At 44.3% G+C, this 18,184-nt stretch overlaps 1 protein-coding gene across 1 annotated transcript in view; it reads right to left on the bottom strand.

Annotated features, from left to right (window-relative positions):
- COL28A1 (collagen type XXVIII alpha 1 chain) overlaps positions 1-18,184 on the bottom strand; it is a 621,255-nt gene that overhangs the window by 304,224 nt on the left and 298,847 nt on the right. The window contains exons 16-17 of the mRNA XM_078663712.1: positions 14,165-14,233; positions 6,760-6,828 (exon numbers count right to left, since the gene is read on the bottom strand). Coding sequence (XP_078519838.1) covers positions 6,760-6,828; positions 14,165-14,233 — 138 coding nt within the window. The remainder of the gene's footprint in view (positions 1-6,759; positions 6,829-14,164; positions 14,234-18,184) is intronic.

Genomic DNA, 18,184 nt, shown 5'->3' with positions numbered 1-18,184 from the left:
GTAAACAGTGCTACCTACATCTGGGTTTTACCGAATCGGTAAAATTACCGATTCGGTATTTTACAGATTCGGTAAATTTACAGTTACGGTAAATTTACCGAATCTGTAAAATATAGGCCCCTACATCTCGAAAACCAATTACCGGTCGGTAACGGCCGAAATCGGCCGTTACCGACCGGTAATTGGCGACCTACATCTGGCCCTGAGTTACTAACTCCCCAGAAAGTCCTCATTTTTAAGTGTGCACTTAAGGTCCAAATTGTCATGGCTAATTTTCCCCACCCACGAAGTTGCCAGTACCCCTTTGGATCAGTAGCTACAGGGGTGCTGAGGAAAACCTAGCCCATTTACCAGGTCACTTAAAATGAGGGCATTTGTCTTTTTCTTATGCCTTAATTCACTACTTCGCTTTACATTTGTTTACCCTTGTTTGCATACCTAGAGGCAGGGGAGGTAGAATAATAAACATTAGCACTCTGTTAAGTGTAGTACAGAATAAGTTCAGTATTGACATTATATTTGGGCTCTATTGGGAAGCACCTTCAAGTGATGTTCAGCTGGGTCAAAGATGTGGAATGCCAAACAACCTGGACTGGGTTTGGGATATAATAATGTTTCATGAATTAATTCTCTCTAGTGTCCTAAATGGTTCTTTTGTTTTGTAGATGGCTGGTTAAAAATATCAACCTTTACGATAACATGTAACTTTTGGAAATGCTGATGATACTGAAAGTACATTCACCAAGATACAGTCAGTATCACCACCTGCACCTGTTAAAGGCATTGTGATGATATAACTGGCACATTTTGGATTAGTTTGCCTATGCAACTGCAGGCATCAGGCCTACTGCCTCTTCTGCTACATTCTGATGCCTGTATAGAGGAATACCTGACCACCCGTACTGGGGAACAGATCAATGCCTTCAAATAACTAAGTATGAATCAAAGGAAATCAAGGTAAAATTTGGCAAATTCAAACTGTGCCCGTTGTCAGGGCTGGACTGGCAGTAGCAGGCACTGGGCGTTTACCCGGTGAGCTGTCAGGAAGGGGGGTCCGGTTTTTGACTCATTTTTGTTACCGGGAGCCGGTTGTGCAGCATAGCTGCAATATCGGCCTCCTGTAACAAAAGCAGCCAGATTGATTTCCAACCCCCGAGTGGCCGGTCTGACTCAATTACCAGGATGGTTTGCATCCCCAGTCCAGCCGTGCCCGTTGTATGTATGTATGGAGGTATGCATGTGTAAGAAAGTGGGTTAATAATTGGGGTTGGGTGTCCACCATAAGGAAAAAGAACACACACTTGTCAGTGTATAACATAGTTTCAATAATTTAAATTAGGCTCAATCCCCTGGTAGCTATGGCAGAGAGCAGGCAGGCTTAGCCTAGGAAAATGTTTAAACCATTTAGCAGTAAAAAACAGTTATAAACTCCAAACAGAACATAACAAAAAATCCCACAGCTTATTTCTAAAAATAGAGAAACATGTAATTTGCAAAATTACACCAAAACAACAAACATCCAATAAAGGGAAGCTGAGATATGATTTTCTAAAGATTTAAGACAAAAAGCCCTATGAAAAAGTAAAGCGCTAATCAGTTGTCAATGACCTTGTCCTAGACGTGATTTCAGGCTGAATTCAATGGAAAATAGGTCGGATATACCAAGGAGATTGTCCTGGTCAATGATTTTACATTCTGACTTAGAGTCTGAAATGGAAGTCGAAATCCTCCAGTGGTGCAAGGTTGCAGGCTATATTCGACAAAGCCCTCTTGAAGCTGGATCGCGATGGATGAGGTTGAGGCCCCACAAAAGCGTCAAGCGAGCAAAATGTTAATTTTGCAGCTGCCTAAGTCCTGTTGTCTAGAAGATACTTTTCAGACTTTCATTCGGTCAAGATTTCTACCTTTGGATTTCAGGGTCTGATTTACGATGGCAGCAGGATGTGTCACCCGGTTGTTTTTTCAGCAGTCCGACCGCCGCCTCCTCGGAGGTCCGACCACCTGAATACATTTTGTGCGGTGAGACCACCACAAGACCACCTCCACTGCTGACATTTCTGCTACTGGGGAGGAAGAGGCAGAGACAGCCCAATCAGTTCTTCCTGCCTGTCCACCAACCTTTTCTGACCACGCAAGACTCTGCAAAAGGCAGGTAACGAGGCAAATAACTCGCTCAACTGCAAATGTGCCCTTGTAAAATGTGACTGGTGCTCATGTTTTGCCCTCCAATGCCTTTGGGTCAAATGTGCACTGCTTCTTTTGCACAATGTAATGCAAGGAAGCAGTGCGCTTGACTGGCTGGATGCACTGTAGCATGGCCGGCAATTGTTTTTTGCTCATTACTAGAACCGAAGAGTGCCGTTGCCATGACTCTGCGGCCCACACACAGTCAGCCTAGTGGGAAACTTGTGATACAGCTGGCGGGATTCCACCGGCTTTCCGGCGTCTTCTGGACCACTGCTGCAGCGGGCTGCCAGGAAAACCGCCTCTGTCATAATTGGCCCCTTAATCTTTTTTTGGGCACTCCCAATACGCCAGTGGGGCAAGCTAAGAGCTACTGTTGTCTGGAGGATACATAACATTGAACAGTGGGAGAGGTGTCACTTGTGTAGGGTTGACTAGCCAGTGGGTGGGGGTGACCCCTGAACACTCCCTAACCTATGAAAAAAAAAGGTCCCAAGGGCAAACTTTCCTATTTTTGCAGCACATCCAGTTTGGCTCTCTGCAACCGATCCCACAGAGCACTATCCTGTGACAAATTCAATATGGTAAAATCTTTCTACCTCTGAAGGGAGCTTATTTTCTCCCCAGGGTGTGTTTAGGGAAATGAGCAGACCCACATTCTCAGTTTCACCAAACTGGGTCTGGACCCAGCTTTCTCAACCAATGGGCAGGTGCCAAACAGGCGAGAGAGAGCTCAGGGGACAACTTAGTTCTCTTCCCCAGGACTCCCTTTACACGTAACTATGAATGGACAGGTTTCAGCCTAGTCCCCTTCAAATTTATGAAGTTTCTGACCCCCCCCCCCAGATGTCCCTACAGAGCTGACATGTGTCACATACCTGACAGCCAGGTCATCGTACCAAAAGGCCTGAGCCATTGTATCTGCTCTGAGAAGAGTTTTCACACCTCTTTAAGGGAAAGTATTTGCAGAGCTATATGTCAGCATGTGTTAGACTTGGCTTTTTCAGCTGGTTTACCCCCAGGCTTTTTGCTTTTTGGCCTCCTGTTTTCGACCGTGTTTTTGTTGGGTTTAGGACTCTGGGCACTTTACCACTGCTATTCAGTGCATAAGCTCTCCAGGTAAATTGTGTTATGGATTGGTGTTTACATGATTGATATATTGTATTTACAGGTAAGTCCTAGTACAGTGCACTTTGTGTGCCCAGGGCCTGTAAATCAAATGCTGCTAGTTGGCCTGCAGCACCGACTGTGCCACCCACATGAGCAGCCTGTAAATGTAACTCAGACCTGCCACTGCAGTGTCTGCGCACAGTGTGTAACTGGCATGTCGACATGGCAAGTGCACCCACTTGCCAGGCCCTAATCTTCCCTTTTCTTACATATAAGTCATCCCTAAGGTAGGCCCAAGGTACCCATGTGGGCACGGTGAAGTGTATGCGAAAGGTAGGACATGCCCTGATGTGTGTGGCATGTCCTGAAAGTGAAATACTGCCAATTACGGTTTTTACTATTGAAAGGCTGTCTGTCCCATAGGATAGAATGGGAGTTAATTTATAACATCTTATAAATATTACTACCCTTTGGGACAAGATAGAAAGATGGAGTTTAGTATGCCTGTACTCAGAATATAAAAATGCATCTTTTAGTAGAGATGATTTTTATATTGTGTGTTTTTAAAAATACCACTTTTAGAAAGTGGGTATTTTCTTGCCTAGCCATCCTGTGGGGGTCGCACGATGCACCACACCATCCCACACCGGAGTCCAGACCGACCAACGCCAGCTTCCCGCAACTGGCTCTGTCGCCTGCACCTTGATCTGTCAGCACTGCAATGAGCACCGCCTTCACTCCGCACCGCAGCCCTGGCCTCACGTACGCAGCTTGGTGCTTACCACACCGTAATGTGCATTTCATGTTAAATACCGAATTGGTTTCCCCTGTTGAGTTCCAGCGGGTTTGATGGTATTTAATGCATCCACTAATTACCAGGTCTTTCGGAATTCTAATTCAAGCACAAATAATGTTTCGCGCCGGGGTCCAAAAATTCAGCCCAACTCGGAATAAGGGTTAATGTGCTTACCGTCAATGTGTTCAAAGGGATATGGAATGCCTCCTTCCTTGTTATTATTCACAAAGGAGGATTTTTGCAACCATGTGCAAATGTTCATTTTGCAATGGATGATGTTTTGCACATTTCTGCAATCGTAATGTTGACAACTTTGATATTCTGCATCATTGATGTGGTAACCACGGGCGTAGTTACCATTGGTGCAAGGAATCAGGGTGTGCAGGAGGTGGGATGGGGTCCAGGGTTCCCTAGCAAAATTAACACGAAGGGGAGAGAGAGTTGGTAGGTGGATTCGTACTCCCTGGTCAGTAGTAATTAAGCAAAAGGAATCCACTTAAGGAAGGGTTTCCCTACTCAGGTTGGGAACACCCTGTGTTGTAAAATACCCCTCACACACCAAAAGGACCCTTGGTGTCATGCTTCATCATTGGGGTCTTCGCACCCCTCTACGGGATGCGGCGTGCTGCGACCAGCGACTGCGCGGGAGCACTTTTCAAGACTATGTGTGGTGTATGTGAAGGGATACTATGTGCGTGAGTGGTGAGTTTATACGGCGAGTGAAGTTTAAAAAAGGGCCTGGCTTGGGGGGTAAAAAACAATTTTAATCTGCCCCCGGGCTGGCGCTATTAAAAACGTGCAGTAGATAGAGGTATGTTATGCAAGACTATGTGCACTACCTCCCATGTGTGTGTGTCGACATGTTTCGGAGACTCAGCTACTTCTTCAGGACAGGGAACACAAATCCCCACCTTACTCACGTATCTCTACTTAAAACATGAAATTTATTTACAAAAGTGATAATTAGTGCAGGTCATAATTATGTACCTACTGGATGATTCAATAGTCGCTGATTGACGACTGTTATGAGTCACTTCCAATGCCTCATGAGCCTCAGGAACGTAGTGGTATGCGTGCAGATTCACTACGAAAGTCTAGGAGTCACTGCTGCCTGACTGCCCCATACGCGGCTCCGCTGAGAGTGCACTCTCAGCGGAGCCGCGTATGGGGCAGTCAGGCAGCAGTGTCATGAGGCATTGGAAGTGACTCATAACAGTCGTCAATCAGCGACTATAAATTTCATGTTTTAAGTAGAGATACGTGAGTAAGGTGGGGATTTGTGTACCCTGTCCTGAAGAAGGAGCTGAGTCTCCGAAACATGTCGACACACACATGGGAGGTAGTGCACATAGTCTTGCATAATGTACCTCTATCTACTGCACGTTTATAATAGCGCCAGCCCGGGGGCAGATTAAAATTGTTTTTTACCCTACGAGCCAGGCCCTTTTTAAACTTCACTCGCCGTATAAACTCACCACTCACGCACATAGTATCCCTTCACATACACCACACATAGTCTTGAAAAGTGCTCCCGCGCAGTCGCTGGTCGCAGCACGCCGCATCCCGTAGAGGAGTGCGAAGACCCCAATGATGAAGCATGACACCAAGGGTCCTTTTGGTGTGTGAGGGGTATTTTACAACACAGGGTGTTCCCAACCTGAGTAGGGAAACCCTTCCTTAAGTGGATTCCTTTTGTTTAATTACTACTGTCCAGGGTTCCCTGCCACAGCGAATGTTATTTCAAAGGCAGCCAGTTCAGATTTTTTATTTTTTTAGAAACAGTGCATGTCAGAAGCTTGGCTGTGTTTACTTTTCTGGGGGTGGGGTACAGAAAGAGTAATGGATAAGTGAACAATATAGAAGAAGGAGGAAATGAATTAAAGAAAAGAAGAGGGTAAAAGAACAGGGAGGAGGGCCGGAAAATGTAGGATATAATGTTGAGCAAGAAAGAGATAGGAGATGAAGATGAGCAAAGTGGGCAAGTGAAAGGAACCAGAAATAAGGAGATACAGGAGAAAGGGGATGAGGATGAGTGAGAGGCAGAAGAGTGCTAAGAGAGAGACTAAGGAAGGAAGAAAAGACGAGAGCATCAAATAGAAGAGGGAGACGAGAGGAGAGTGGAGTGGAGTGGAACTAGGGATGCAAAAAAGAAAGAAGAGTAGAATGAGGGGCTTGAAGACCTGTGAATGACATTAATGAAGCAGGTGCAGTGACACTGGGGTCCATGGGTGTTCTGCACCTCATTTATAGCAGTATTTAAATACCTCCTGGGGACGAAGTTCAATAGCTTAAAATAGGGTGGATGATGCTCAGGCTACACCATTAGTAGTAACACAACATCAGTTTTAAAGCTGAACCTAAAATCTATGCCAAATCGTAAATATGCAGAAAATGGGGCTCTGTGCATTAGTGCCCCGTATGCAGTAATTAAAATGAACACCTAAGCGCGATTTCGTAAAATGCCTCCAAATATACAAATTTGAAACTGGCTGCTAATTTCTGAATACATTTTGTGCTGTACTGAGTATTTGTGCTTAAAACATCTAAATTGTAAATGAAAAACACAAATGTCAACAAAAAATGCGAAAATGTACTGAGTTCTGTCTAAACTTATTCAGTAAACATGATGTTTTTATAACAATATTAAAAAGCAGACATTGCAGCAGTACCTTAGGACCTGGCAGACCCACTCCTGGGAAGCCTCTGAAGCCAGGCAGGCCTTTGGGACCTTGAATTCCCTAAACAGCAAGCACAAAACATAAACAAATGTAGTAGTCAAACATACTTTAAAGAATGCAGTTTGTGGAAAAGTATTTTAGCATTACAATTGAGGAACCTACTTGGGGATACTAGGAGAGTATGAAGGGAGCAGGAGAGAAAATCTCCTTTTTAGGTTTTGCATGCACAGCACTTGCGCTGTGCTTGTGAAATTTATTGTATTAATTTTAAATCTTAAAAGGGGCTTACATCACGCCCTTCTGCCCTTGCTTTGTTTTTATTGGTTCCTGTGCTTGCCACATACTTTTCCTCGGTTTCTATTGCCTGTAGCCTACTATTTCCTGTTGTTCCTCTGTGTGTTTCTCTCTCCTCAGCCTCCTGGCTCAAGTACTGTGTTCAATCGCTTTGTGGGACTTTTTTAAAGCTTTTTCCATCACAGGGCATGCCCTGTGCTTCTTTATTACTTTCTGGCAAGCACATGGAACTCTACTGTTCGTCTCCTTTCCTCATGTTGCCCCCCACCATTACTTCCTTCCACACACCACTCCAATGACAATCACCAACCCATCTCGACGCATCCCGAAACTTGGTCCTTGTAAGACTGCTGCCATCTTGGAGTCAGACACCACTCACACTAATAAGAAACTGGTGCGGCCGGAATCCCTCACGGGTGGGAGGGCAGGCGCGGAGAGGGTTTACGTTCGGGGTCATGCAGGGGGAGGGAAAGCGCATAGTAAAAATAAATGCCGGGTCTCCCGTCGCTGCTCCTGCCCTTCTGAAATTCTAGGAATAAGAAGCAGGCCCCCCAGCCCAATCACAACACTGCAATACGGCATTGTGAATGTTAAGGACCCAGGCTCCCTGACCAGCAGTGATGTGATTGGTCTGAGCATCCTGGTTGGATGCTCAGCCAGAGAATGCGGGCATGGGCATTTTCTTTATGCAGGCTGTAATGCAGCCTGCATGGCAAAGGGGCAAAGTGCACTCCAAGAGGGCTGACCAAACAGTCATTGCATACTTTGCCCACCACTCCTCCCCTGCCCTGCTCCGTGAGCAGAGCAGCCCCGCCAACAAAGAGGCAAGAACACAAAATGATATTAACTGAAAGTTATTATCATTTTATGTTTCCGCTTTTCCCACTGCTTGAAAACAGTGGGGCAACGCTCCTCTGCCACAGTGGAGGAGCCACGCCCACGCCTGATAAGAAATCGGGAGACTACACTGCTCTAGGAGTGATTAGTGGCTGTACTTGAGTGCACATTTATGCATTTTAATTATTACAATAAATCGTAACTATTTCTTAGAAGCATTTGAGGCCATCTAACTAGAAAAAAAAAACACTTGAAATTTATCAATAGGGCGATGTTATTACGCGAGATTGAAAACTCCACAAAACTGACTCCACAAAACTAAAATGATATGTACAACCTTTCATCTTCTCTCTTCTGTCTGAGAGGGAATGGCGGCTAGGCACCCTGTGTTATCTTTACTGTAGTCTTAATAGTGGAATCATGATGTTCCAGCACTGTTAATGGCGATCTGTGGTTTTCCAGTTTGTTTTTTTATAAACCAGGAGCAGATCTGAAAAAATAAAATCCAAGTAAAAGTCAAAACAATGTGTGTTAACTCTTTAGAGTCTCTCTTGAACTTTGAGATAGAGCTGGGTAGACGCTGCAGGCGTTGCCCGAGGATCGCTATAATGAAAAAACACAACCCTATTGTAAAAAAACAGGAGCAAACATACTCAGCTTTGGGTGATGGATATATCTTCTATGCATCATTTGTCAGCGCTATAAACCAACATGCTTCCAAATACCCAACACAGGCTTCTAGAAGCTACAGAAGAACGACAGACAACAAATCTTTGTTCACTTTGAATGGAAATGATTTGCAATCTGAAAGCGCAGCTATTCTGAACCTTAAACATCATAGCACGCACTGTGTTTTTTAAAATGTCATTCATCTGACGTCGTCCCACTTAAGCTCTACTGCTCAGACTAGTTCAATGTGTAAAGGAAAGCATACATAAACTTTCTTTGAACCACATGACTAGTAAATTATTTAGTGTTGCAATTTCCTTTTTAATGATAGCAGCACTTTCGCCCTGCTTGAAATTCCTCAGAGTAACACTGTAATGGCAGATAGCCTATTATGAATTTTTTTAATGCGTTTCCTTTGAGGTTTTGCCTGCACAGCGCGTGTCAACAGAAAACATATCTTAAGTAGTTACTTGGCCTGTAGCTGTTTTGCATCAAGCCCTCCCTTGACGGCTTGTGAACTTTACAGCTAGTCAGAATCAAATAAATGTCGCTGCCACTGAATGAGCATAGTAAGAAAGGTTGCACCTGCTGCTCAATGGAGTTGGAAGGGGTTCCTCTTCTCTTTGCCCAGTTTCGCTGCAACTTGTTTGTAAACTGCACTAGCTAAAAACTCTTCTTGGTTGCAACTATCCTGCCCAGAGAATAGGCGCTGTAATCAGAACATCCAAAACCTTTATTTGATTAATTCAAAACTCCACATTTCCGGGTTTTTTTTCATTTTCACCACCAGGATTTGACTACTTTCTTTTCTCTTTGATGTTTTACTTGCTCGCTCTTTTTTCTTTAAATCCTTACTTATCATCTTGCTACCTTCCTCAATCTCTCCTCTCATGCTTTCATTTGTTGATTTTCTTGTTATTTCTCCCTGTCACCTCGTAACATAGTGTCTGGCATTCATACATCCCGTTCAAACATTAGTTTACCAAATCAGTTTAACACCTGCTCATCAAGCTAAAACTTACAAGAACAAAAATATTAATAATCACATTGGCAAAACTTATTGCATTTACCAATGCTTGTTATAAGTTGGATGAAGCCAGCAGGGATTCGGTACTACCACTGCTGCAGAAAGTGAGCACAAAATACACAGGCCTGGCGAGACATTAAAAGGATTGCAGACTGCCACCGAAGGTGCTACCACAAGGAGGCGCCAGGTTGCCTTGAATGATCATTGAAGAATCAGGAAGAGGGTAGTGAGAAGCCAGATTTTGCAAATATTTTGGCCTTTTTCCCATTAGGCTTTATGGAGTGTACAAAGAATTGTGAATGTGATCTTGGATTGTACTGGAAGCCAGTAAAGAGATTTCATGAGGGGCTTCACGTGGTCACGTTTGTGGAGATTTAGGTCAAGTCTGGCAGTTGGTTTTGCATCCTGGTCAATCTGGCTATTATCTTCATTTGTTGACCAATGCAGATGATGTTGCATAAGTCTAAATTGCAAAAAACACAGTTGATGGAAAAAATGTAGAACAATGTCATACATTCACCCCAGTACAAGGATCTGGGCCTAAGTTCATCGTTTTTTTGCACTCCACACCACCCTGGGTTAGACACTGGCTATATGCAAATCAGCTCTGACCCTGTGCCTCATGGGAACAGTCCAGTCCGAACTACCAAGCCATTTCTTTCCCAGACCGGAATCAAGCATCCAAGGACCGGTTTCTGGCTATCAGCCTTCATCAGCCTGGATAGCCCGACTCCAGTGGTGTGGAGAGCCTGGGACTCACGTCTGAGCATACCCAGCCCACTCGGGGTGAAAATTGCAAAAAACACAGTTGATGGACAGAATGTAGAACAATGTCATACATTCACCCCAGTACAAGGATCTGGGCCTAAGTTCATCGTTTTTTTGCACTCCACACCACCCTGGGTTAGACACTGGCTATATGCAAATCAGCTCTGACCCTGTGCCTCATGGGAACAGTCCAGTCCGAACTACCAAGCCATTTCTTTCCCAGACCGGAATCAAGCATCCAAGGATCGGTTTCTGGCTATCAGCCTTCATCAGCCTGGATAGCCCGACTCCAGTGGTGTGGAGAGCCTGGGACTCACGTCTGAGCATACCCAGCCCACTCGGGGTGAAAATTGCAAAAAACCACAGTTGATGGACAGAATGTAGAACAATGTCATACATTCACCCCAGTACAAGGATCTGGGCCTAAGTTCATCGTTTTTTTGCACTCCACACCACCCTGGGTTAGACACTGGCTATATGCAAATCAGCTCTGACCCTGTGCCTCATGGGAACAGTCCAGTCCGAACTACTGTGGAGTGCAAAAAAACGATGGATTTAGGCCCAGATCCTTGTACTGGGGTGAATGTATGACATTGTTCTACATTCTGTCCATCAACTGTGTTTTTTGCAATTTCACCCTGAGTGTGCTGGGGATGCTCAGACGTGAGTCCCAGGCTCTCCACACCACTGGAGTCAAGCTATCCAGGCTGATGAAGGCTGATAGCCAGAAACCGGTCCTTGGATGCTTGATTCCGGTCTGGGAAAGACATGGCTTGGTAGTTCGGACTGGACTGTTCCCATGAGGCACAGGGTCAGAGCTGATTTGCATATAGCCAGTGTCTAACCCAGGGTGGTGTGGAGTGCAAAAAAACGATGGATTTAGGCCCAGATCCTTGTACTGGGGTGAATGTATGACATTGTTCTACATTCTGTCCATCAACTGTGTTTTTTGCAATTTCACCCTGAGTGTGCTGGGGATGCTCAGACGTAAGTCCCAGGCTCTCCACACCACTGGAGTCAAGCTATCCAGGCTGATGAAGGCTGATAGCCAGAAACCGGTCCTTGGATGCTTGATTCCGGTCTGGGAAAGTCATGGCTTGGTAGTTCGGACTGGACTGTTCCCATGAGGCACAGGGTCAGAGCTGATTTGCATATAGCCAGTGTCTAACCCAGGGTGGTGTGGAGTGCAAAAAAACGATGGATTTAGGCCCAGATCCTTGTACTGGGGTGAATGTATGACATTGTTCTACATTCTGTCCATCAACTGTGTTTTTTGCAATTTCACACTGAGTGTGCTGGGGATGCTCAGACGTGAGTCCCAGGCTCTCCACACCACTGGAGTCAAGCTATCCAGGCTGATGAAGGCTGATAGCCAGAAACCGGTCCTTGGATGCTTGATTCCGGTCTGGGAAAGACATGGCTTGGTAGTTCGGACTGGACTGTTCCCATGAGGCACAGGGTCAGAGCTGATTTGCATATAGCCAGTGTCTAACCCAGGGTGGTGTGGAGTGCAAAAAAACGATGGATTTAGGCCCAGATCCTTGTACTGGGGTGAATGTATGACATTGTTCTACATTCTTTCCATCAACTGTGTTTTTTGCAGTTGCATAAGTCTAGGCATGCTATGACAAAGACTCTGGTCAACTCAACAAGGTGGTCCATGTGGTAGAAGTGGAAGGATTCTGTAAAGTACGGGCAATTGAAGATTGATACCTTTTACCACTGCTTTGCCTTTTGTAGAGAGAATACAAGTTCAAAGTCAAAAGGTATTCCCTGCTCCGTGGCTTTTTGTGAGGTTGAAGGGGGGATTACAATGCCACCGGGCCAGTAAGAAAGAGGGAAAACGAGTGTTTCCTTATGAAAAGACATGCAATCCTCATTCAGTGGAGCACATGGTCTAATCCCAATGTGATGCTGTTATGATTATTAACTTTATTATTTATCTGGAATGGATTTGTATGTGAGCTGCATACACTTGGAAGTTCACCTGGTGCTGTTTGACAAGCAGAGCCAGGAGTCAAGTGTATGCTTGAAACTACTGGTAAGAGAGGACAACCCGAGGGAAATTTCACTGGATACCATGCACATCAGTGACTCAAATGACATAATCCTGATTCTTTGGCTGTACTTGGTTAGAAGGAACAGACCATGACAAAACAGCACCAGAAATAATCTCCCTATGTTTGAGCCTTTGAATCTAAGGGTGAAAATGAAGTCTCTGTTCCTGAAAATGGTAGCCTAGAATGAATGATTGAAGAGTATTTATAAAGCCCACAGCTACTCAGAAGAGTGTCCCGGCACTGGAGAGACCTCAAAACTAGTCTGCTTCTGTCCCTACTTGGCAAGGGAAACTTAGGGTGAATACCAGAAGAGCAAAGTTTGAAGCATCTTCCTAAAGGTGAGTATGTCCATCAACTGTCTGAGTGTCCCTGGAAGGAGGTTCCAGGCAGTGCAACCTGCACTTGGAAAGAGCGACCTCCTGTGCGGGTGCGGCATATCTTGGGGATAGAAGCCAGATGCAATGAAGATGACCTCAAGGTTCTGCAGGGTGCATAATGTGTGTCTCTCCTTCTGAGGTAATGTGCACCTGTGCCCTGCAGTGCCTCAAAGGCCACAACCAAGGCCTTGAAGAAAATTATTTTCCTAACAGGTAGCAAGTGCAGGGCCTTCAGGTGACGTGAAATCTGGGTTCTGGGTTTAAGCTGGAGGACCGCCCGGGCGACCGCATTTTGGACCACCTGCAATTTATTGAATAGGTATTCCGCGAGGCCTAAGTATAGGACATCGACAGAGTACAGTCTGGAAACAATAGGGGCTTGGATAACGGTTTTCCTGTGGTCAAGAGGCAGGAGGAGAAGGAATTTTCTGAGCATCCGCAGGAGGCCAAAACTGGATCCTGCGACTGACTGGATTTGCGCTTTCATAGACAAGGAGTCATCAGTCTTGATGCCCAGGTTCTTTACCGCGCTGACGCAAGAGAGGGGTGGTGACATATCCAATGGTCACCATTGTTTCCACTCATCTGTGGATGGGGAGCCGAGAAAATAACCTCCAATATCTCTGAGTTGCATTTGAGCTCGTTTTCCCTTAGCCATGCAAAAACGCTAGTCAGGCATTGATTAATCTTTTCACCTACAAGGTCTGCACCCTTGTCACAGGGGAATAGAAGCTGCGTGTCGTCAGCACATGAAATCACTTTAGTGCTGCAAGCTGCTAATAAAGGAGCAAGGGGGAACACATAAAGGTTGAAAAGTGTGGGGCTCAAAAATTGAGCCCTGAGGGACTCCCACCTTTATGTACGGGAAGGGAGCAGCAAAAGGAGAGATCAGACTTCTTGGTATCTATCCTCCAGAAAGAAGGAGAACCACTTCAGAACCGTGCCACCAAGACTGCAATGCTGCAATCTGTGCAGGAGTCGATCATGTGGCACGGCATCGAAAGCTGCAGAGATGTCCAACAGAATTAGCATGTCTTTACCACACCCATATCAAGCTTCTCCTTGATGGACTCTGTGATTTCTGAGAAGAACACCAAAAAAGGATTTTGAGAAAGATTGGATTGTATAAAGGTACAAAAGGTACCTACCTAAATTATTTACTAAAGTACATTTAGGGTACGAAGACTGCAGTTACACCCAGTAGCTACTGTGTCTTAAAAATGTAACTTACAGGTGATTCCCCGCTGGCTTTCTTGATAACAAATCGTAAAGAAAATGACATCAATGTGACAGAGTTTAGATTTAGTTAAGTTTAACCAATACTATATTTTAAAAATTATGAACTTTGGATGCTGCATAGTTACCTGCACTCCTTGAATACCAACGCCAGGAGAGCCCATGAGGCCTTGAGGTCCAGGTGGACCAACTCCACCCTGTAACAAAAAAGATGTAAATTATATCGTCAGGGATGACATAAAATGTACTTGCTCATGGTCTCCTCTGACTCCCACATCTTCTAATGCTTGTGGCACCATTGATTCGGTTACTTTTTATGAATCTTAGAAGTAACAGGGAATAAACTGTATTGTAATAACATTGCCCCAATCTCACAGGTAATTTGCAGCATCTACAAAGGAATTCAGACTGTGAATGAATGAATGAAGAATCTCTTCAGAACTGACTCCACAACAATCATTTGTAATTCAACCCTTATGTGTCTATGACACGTAATTCTAGAAATGTTGAGACCATGCCGAGGTGTTTTGCCATTGTAGAAAATAAACTGTTATAACTTCCCCCATCACGAAAGAGAGCGCATACATCAAAGGCTTCCATGACATACTACTGCCTTCAAGAATATCTTCATACACAAATATTGCAGTAAAAATATTGTGGTACTAAATATAGAGGATAAATATTTATGATGCAATTCATGTAGAATACAAAAACATGATCTCCAATAAACGAGATTATATAGGTAAGTACATATATTTAAACATATTTAAAAATATAACCACTATAAAAAAAGATATATATAAATTTGGATTACCTAATAGTGAAAGCCAGTGGGTAGTTAAAGTTAGAACCATTTTTTTCCCATAGACATAAGTATTTTTTGTTTTGGTAATAACTTTGATGCCTATTGACAAATCTTTACAACATTTTCAAAACTAATGCACAACTTACGTGAGCTGATGTATGGAAAATATCAGGGTGATTTGTGAAGCGGGGGCTGAGAAAAAGATGGGTCCCAAATCGCTTTTTCCCCATGCAATGTCTATGGGGATTTTGTATTTTTTTTAACACAACTACAGCCCGAACTGCTCAACAGTCTTTCACCACATTTTGCAGAAAGAAATACCTTAGTCTATAAAGGATATTTTTGTAATTTGGTGTTAATCTGTTCAGTAATTTCAGAGATTTTAAATTAAAAAATGTATTCACATCAAGGGGCATGGATCTATCGCGGATCCACCCGTGAGGGATCTGCGGATCCAGGAGAAATAGATGGCCCTGAAGGGCTAGCCGTGACCTGAGAGGAAAGTTGAGGTAACCATTTTCTTTTGTTGCTTGGCTCGGGGAGGGAAGCATAAAGTGTAAAAACACATATGCAATCAGAATAGCATAGGACATTGCCCACATTTTTCAGCGGATCCATTGTGGCACTCAGTGTGACTCCTAGTGAATAACCGTGTAGGATCCATGGATCAACAACCCGATGGAAAAAAAATGAACACCAACTCATATACCAACCCCCCACCACCCATGGCCAAAGGCTGTGCGCAGCATGGAGTTAGGTGCATGCGATGGGGTTGGCCCTGGGCTCAGGCCCTGCTGCCAACCCCACCATCCACAGCCAAAGGCAATGCACAGCAGTGGTTCTATTAGAAATTCACTGAAAATAACATTAGTGACAGAGACGTTATAATTAGGTATACGTTTTACCCACACAAAACCATAGAAATTCAGCAGTTATAGTCATACTTATCCGAAGAAACTATAACTCGTACTGACAAGTAACTTTAGGCCATACTGTATGACTATTTAATTATATTTATATTTTACATGCACAGTAGTAAAATAAATATGCCAACAATTGTACAAAATTACATTGAAAAATGTAATTACATTCAAAATATACTGTACCATAAATTCACAAATTTATATTCAAAAATACAAAAATTAAAATAAGTGTGATAAAAACATAAGCCAACCTCACAAATACTAGTATAATAAAAATATATGTATATCCCAAACATAAAGGGAATGTTTTAAATACTACACAGAAAGTAACAAACACACAAATTGAAAATAAATATAAACAAACAATTGAATTCCATTAAAATGAAAATTAAATAAAAAATCAAACATAAATAAAACTAAATTAACAATGGATACCCAACCAAAAATAAAATTTACCACTTCCATTCAACCCAAAAACCAGTAGCAAAAGTACTGAATTTTAAAACAGATCATACTTATATCAAATTCCAATGTAAGCAACAGTAGGGAAAGCCTAGAGCTACGAGGTATCAGATTTTCTATTCCCATTCCAAACTAAGCAACAGTAGGGAAACTGTTGGACTTTGGGTGGGTCAAATTAACTCTTCCCACTTCAATCCAAGCAACTGTAAGTAAAGCATTGTACTTTGGGGGGTTAGATTTACTGTTCCAACTCCAAATAACTAACATTGGTGAAGGTCATATTTATTTTTGCCCCACTCTAGTCTGAACAATAGGGAAAACATTGGGCTTTGGAGAGGTCGAATTTACTATTTGCACTTAAACCTGAGCAACAGTAATAAAAGCGTTGAATATCAAAGGGTCAGATTTACTATTCCCACTCCTACATAGGTAAAACCAGGGAAGTGTTGGACTTTGGAGTAGTTAAATGTACTGTTCCCACTCCCATCTACACAACAGAAGAGAAAGCATTAGATTTACTATTCACACTCCAAGCTACATAACAGTAGGGAACGTGTTGGATGTCGCCAGCTGCACGTGCAGAGACTGGAAAAAGTTATCAGAAGATCAGTGGAACAACCCTCTCTGTTCCCACCAGGGCCGGACTGGGAACCGAAATCGGCCCTGGCAAAGTGCTCAGCCGGCCCCCACCTCTCCCCTGGGGGTGCGATCGCACTCTTTGCCAGGGCCGGTTTTCGGCCGATTTTGTTACAGGACCGTTATTGCAGCTATGCTGCAAAAAACGGCACTGTAACAAAAACGGCCCCCTGGGGCCCAAAACCGGCCCCCACCCATGCGGCCGACCGGGGGATTGCCCGGTGCCCACAACGACCAGTCCGGGCCTGGTTCCCACCTCCCAGACTCAACACCCAACCCAGAACAAGTAGCAAAAAACTTCTCCCAGTGGATCACAGATCGCCCTGATGCGCTCGCCCCCACCAAGACTGCTAGTTTCAAAACACCAAACAAAAGAGGGAGCTGGTTCACAGAGGAACTGAAATCCACCAAGTGCAACTGCTGGCAACCAGAAAGGAAGTGGCAAATCAGCAAAAAGACAGAAGACCGCACCACCTTCAAGATAGCACTAAACCAGTTCCACCGCCTCCTGAAAGAAACCAGGAAGAAAGCCCCAACAGGCTGAATTGTAGTCAGCAGCAACTACAGTGAGGACCTTTTAGCCATCATGAAGGATTCTCCAATACCATGGCCACCAAGAACGACATTACAACATCTGAGGAACTACTCGACATCCTTGCAACTTTTTCCATGACATGATCTTGGCCTTCTACAAAACTTCAAACCCTAACTCACCTGCCACTGACTGTATCAACCAGCTCACACCCATGAACACAAACCCCAAACACCTGCTCACCCACTGGACCCTCCTCAAGGCACAAGACACTATCTCTATCATGAATTCAGTGCACTCGGGAGCACCCATGGACCCATTGGCGACAAGCTCAGGAAAGTCCTCAACACCTGCATCATCTCGGCCTCCTTCATTGAGGACTGAAAACAATCAGAAGTAAAGCCCTTCTGGAAAAAAACATCCACTGACAAAGCTGAACTGAAAAACTACTGGCTCATCTCTCTGCTCCACTGTCCAGCAAAGGTTCTAGAAAAACAATCAATCAGCATCTCACCCAACACTTGGAAAACCACAACTTCCTGGACCCCTCCCAATCTGGATTCCGAGCTAATCACAGCACCCAGACTGCCCTGATCCCAGCCACCAACTACATCAGAGCCCTCCTGGACTGCGGCAAAATGTCAGCTCTCATCCTCCTGGATCTGTCAGCTGATTTTAACATCATCTCCCATCCTAATCAACAGACTCCACCACATCGGGATTCAGGGAGACGCCCTCAAAAAGATCACCTTGTTTCTCTCAGAAGAGCCAAGAGGATCCATTTCCCTCC

The sequence above is a fragment of the Lissotriton helveticus genome, chromosome 10 (genome assembly GCF_964261635.1).
Source record: "Lissotriton helveticus chromosome 10, aLisHel1.1, whole genome shotgun sequence".
Lineage (NCBI taxonomy): Eukaryota > Metazoa > Chordata > Amphibia > Caudata > Salamandridae > Lissotriton > Lissotriton helveticus.
This window is presented reverse-complemented; position numbering and strand designations above follow the sequence as displayed.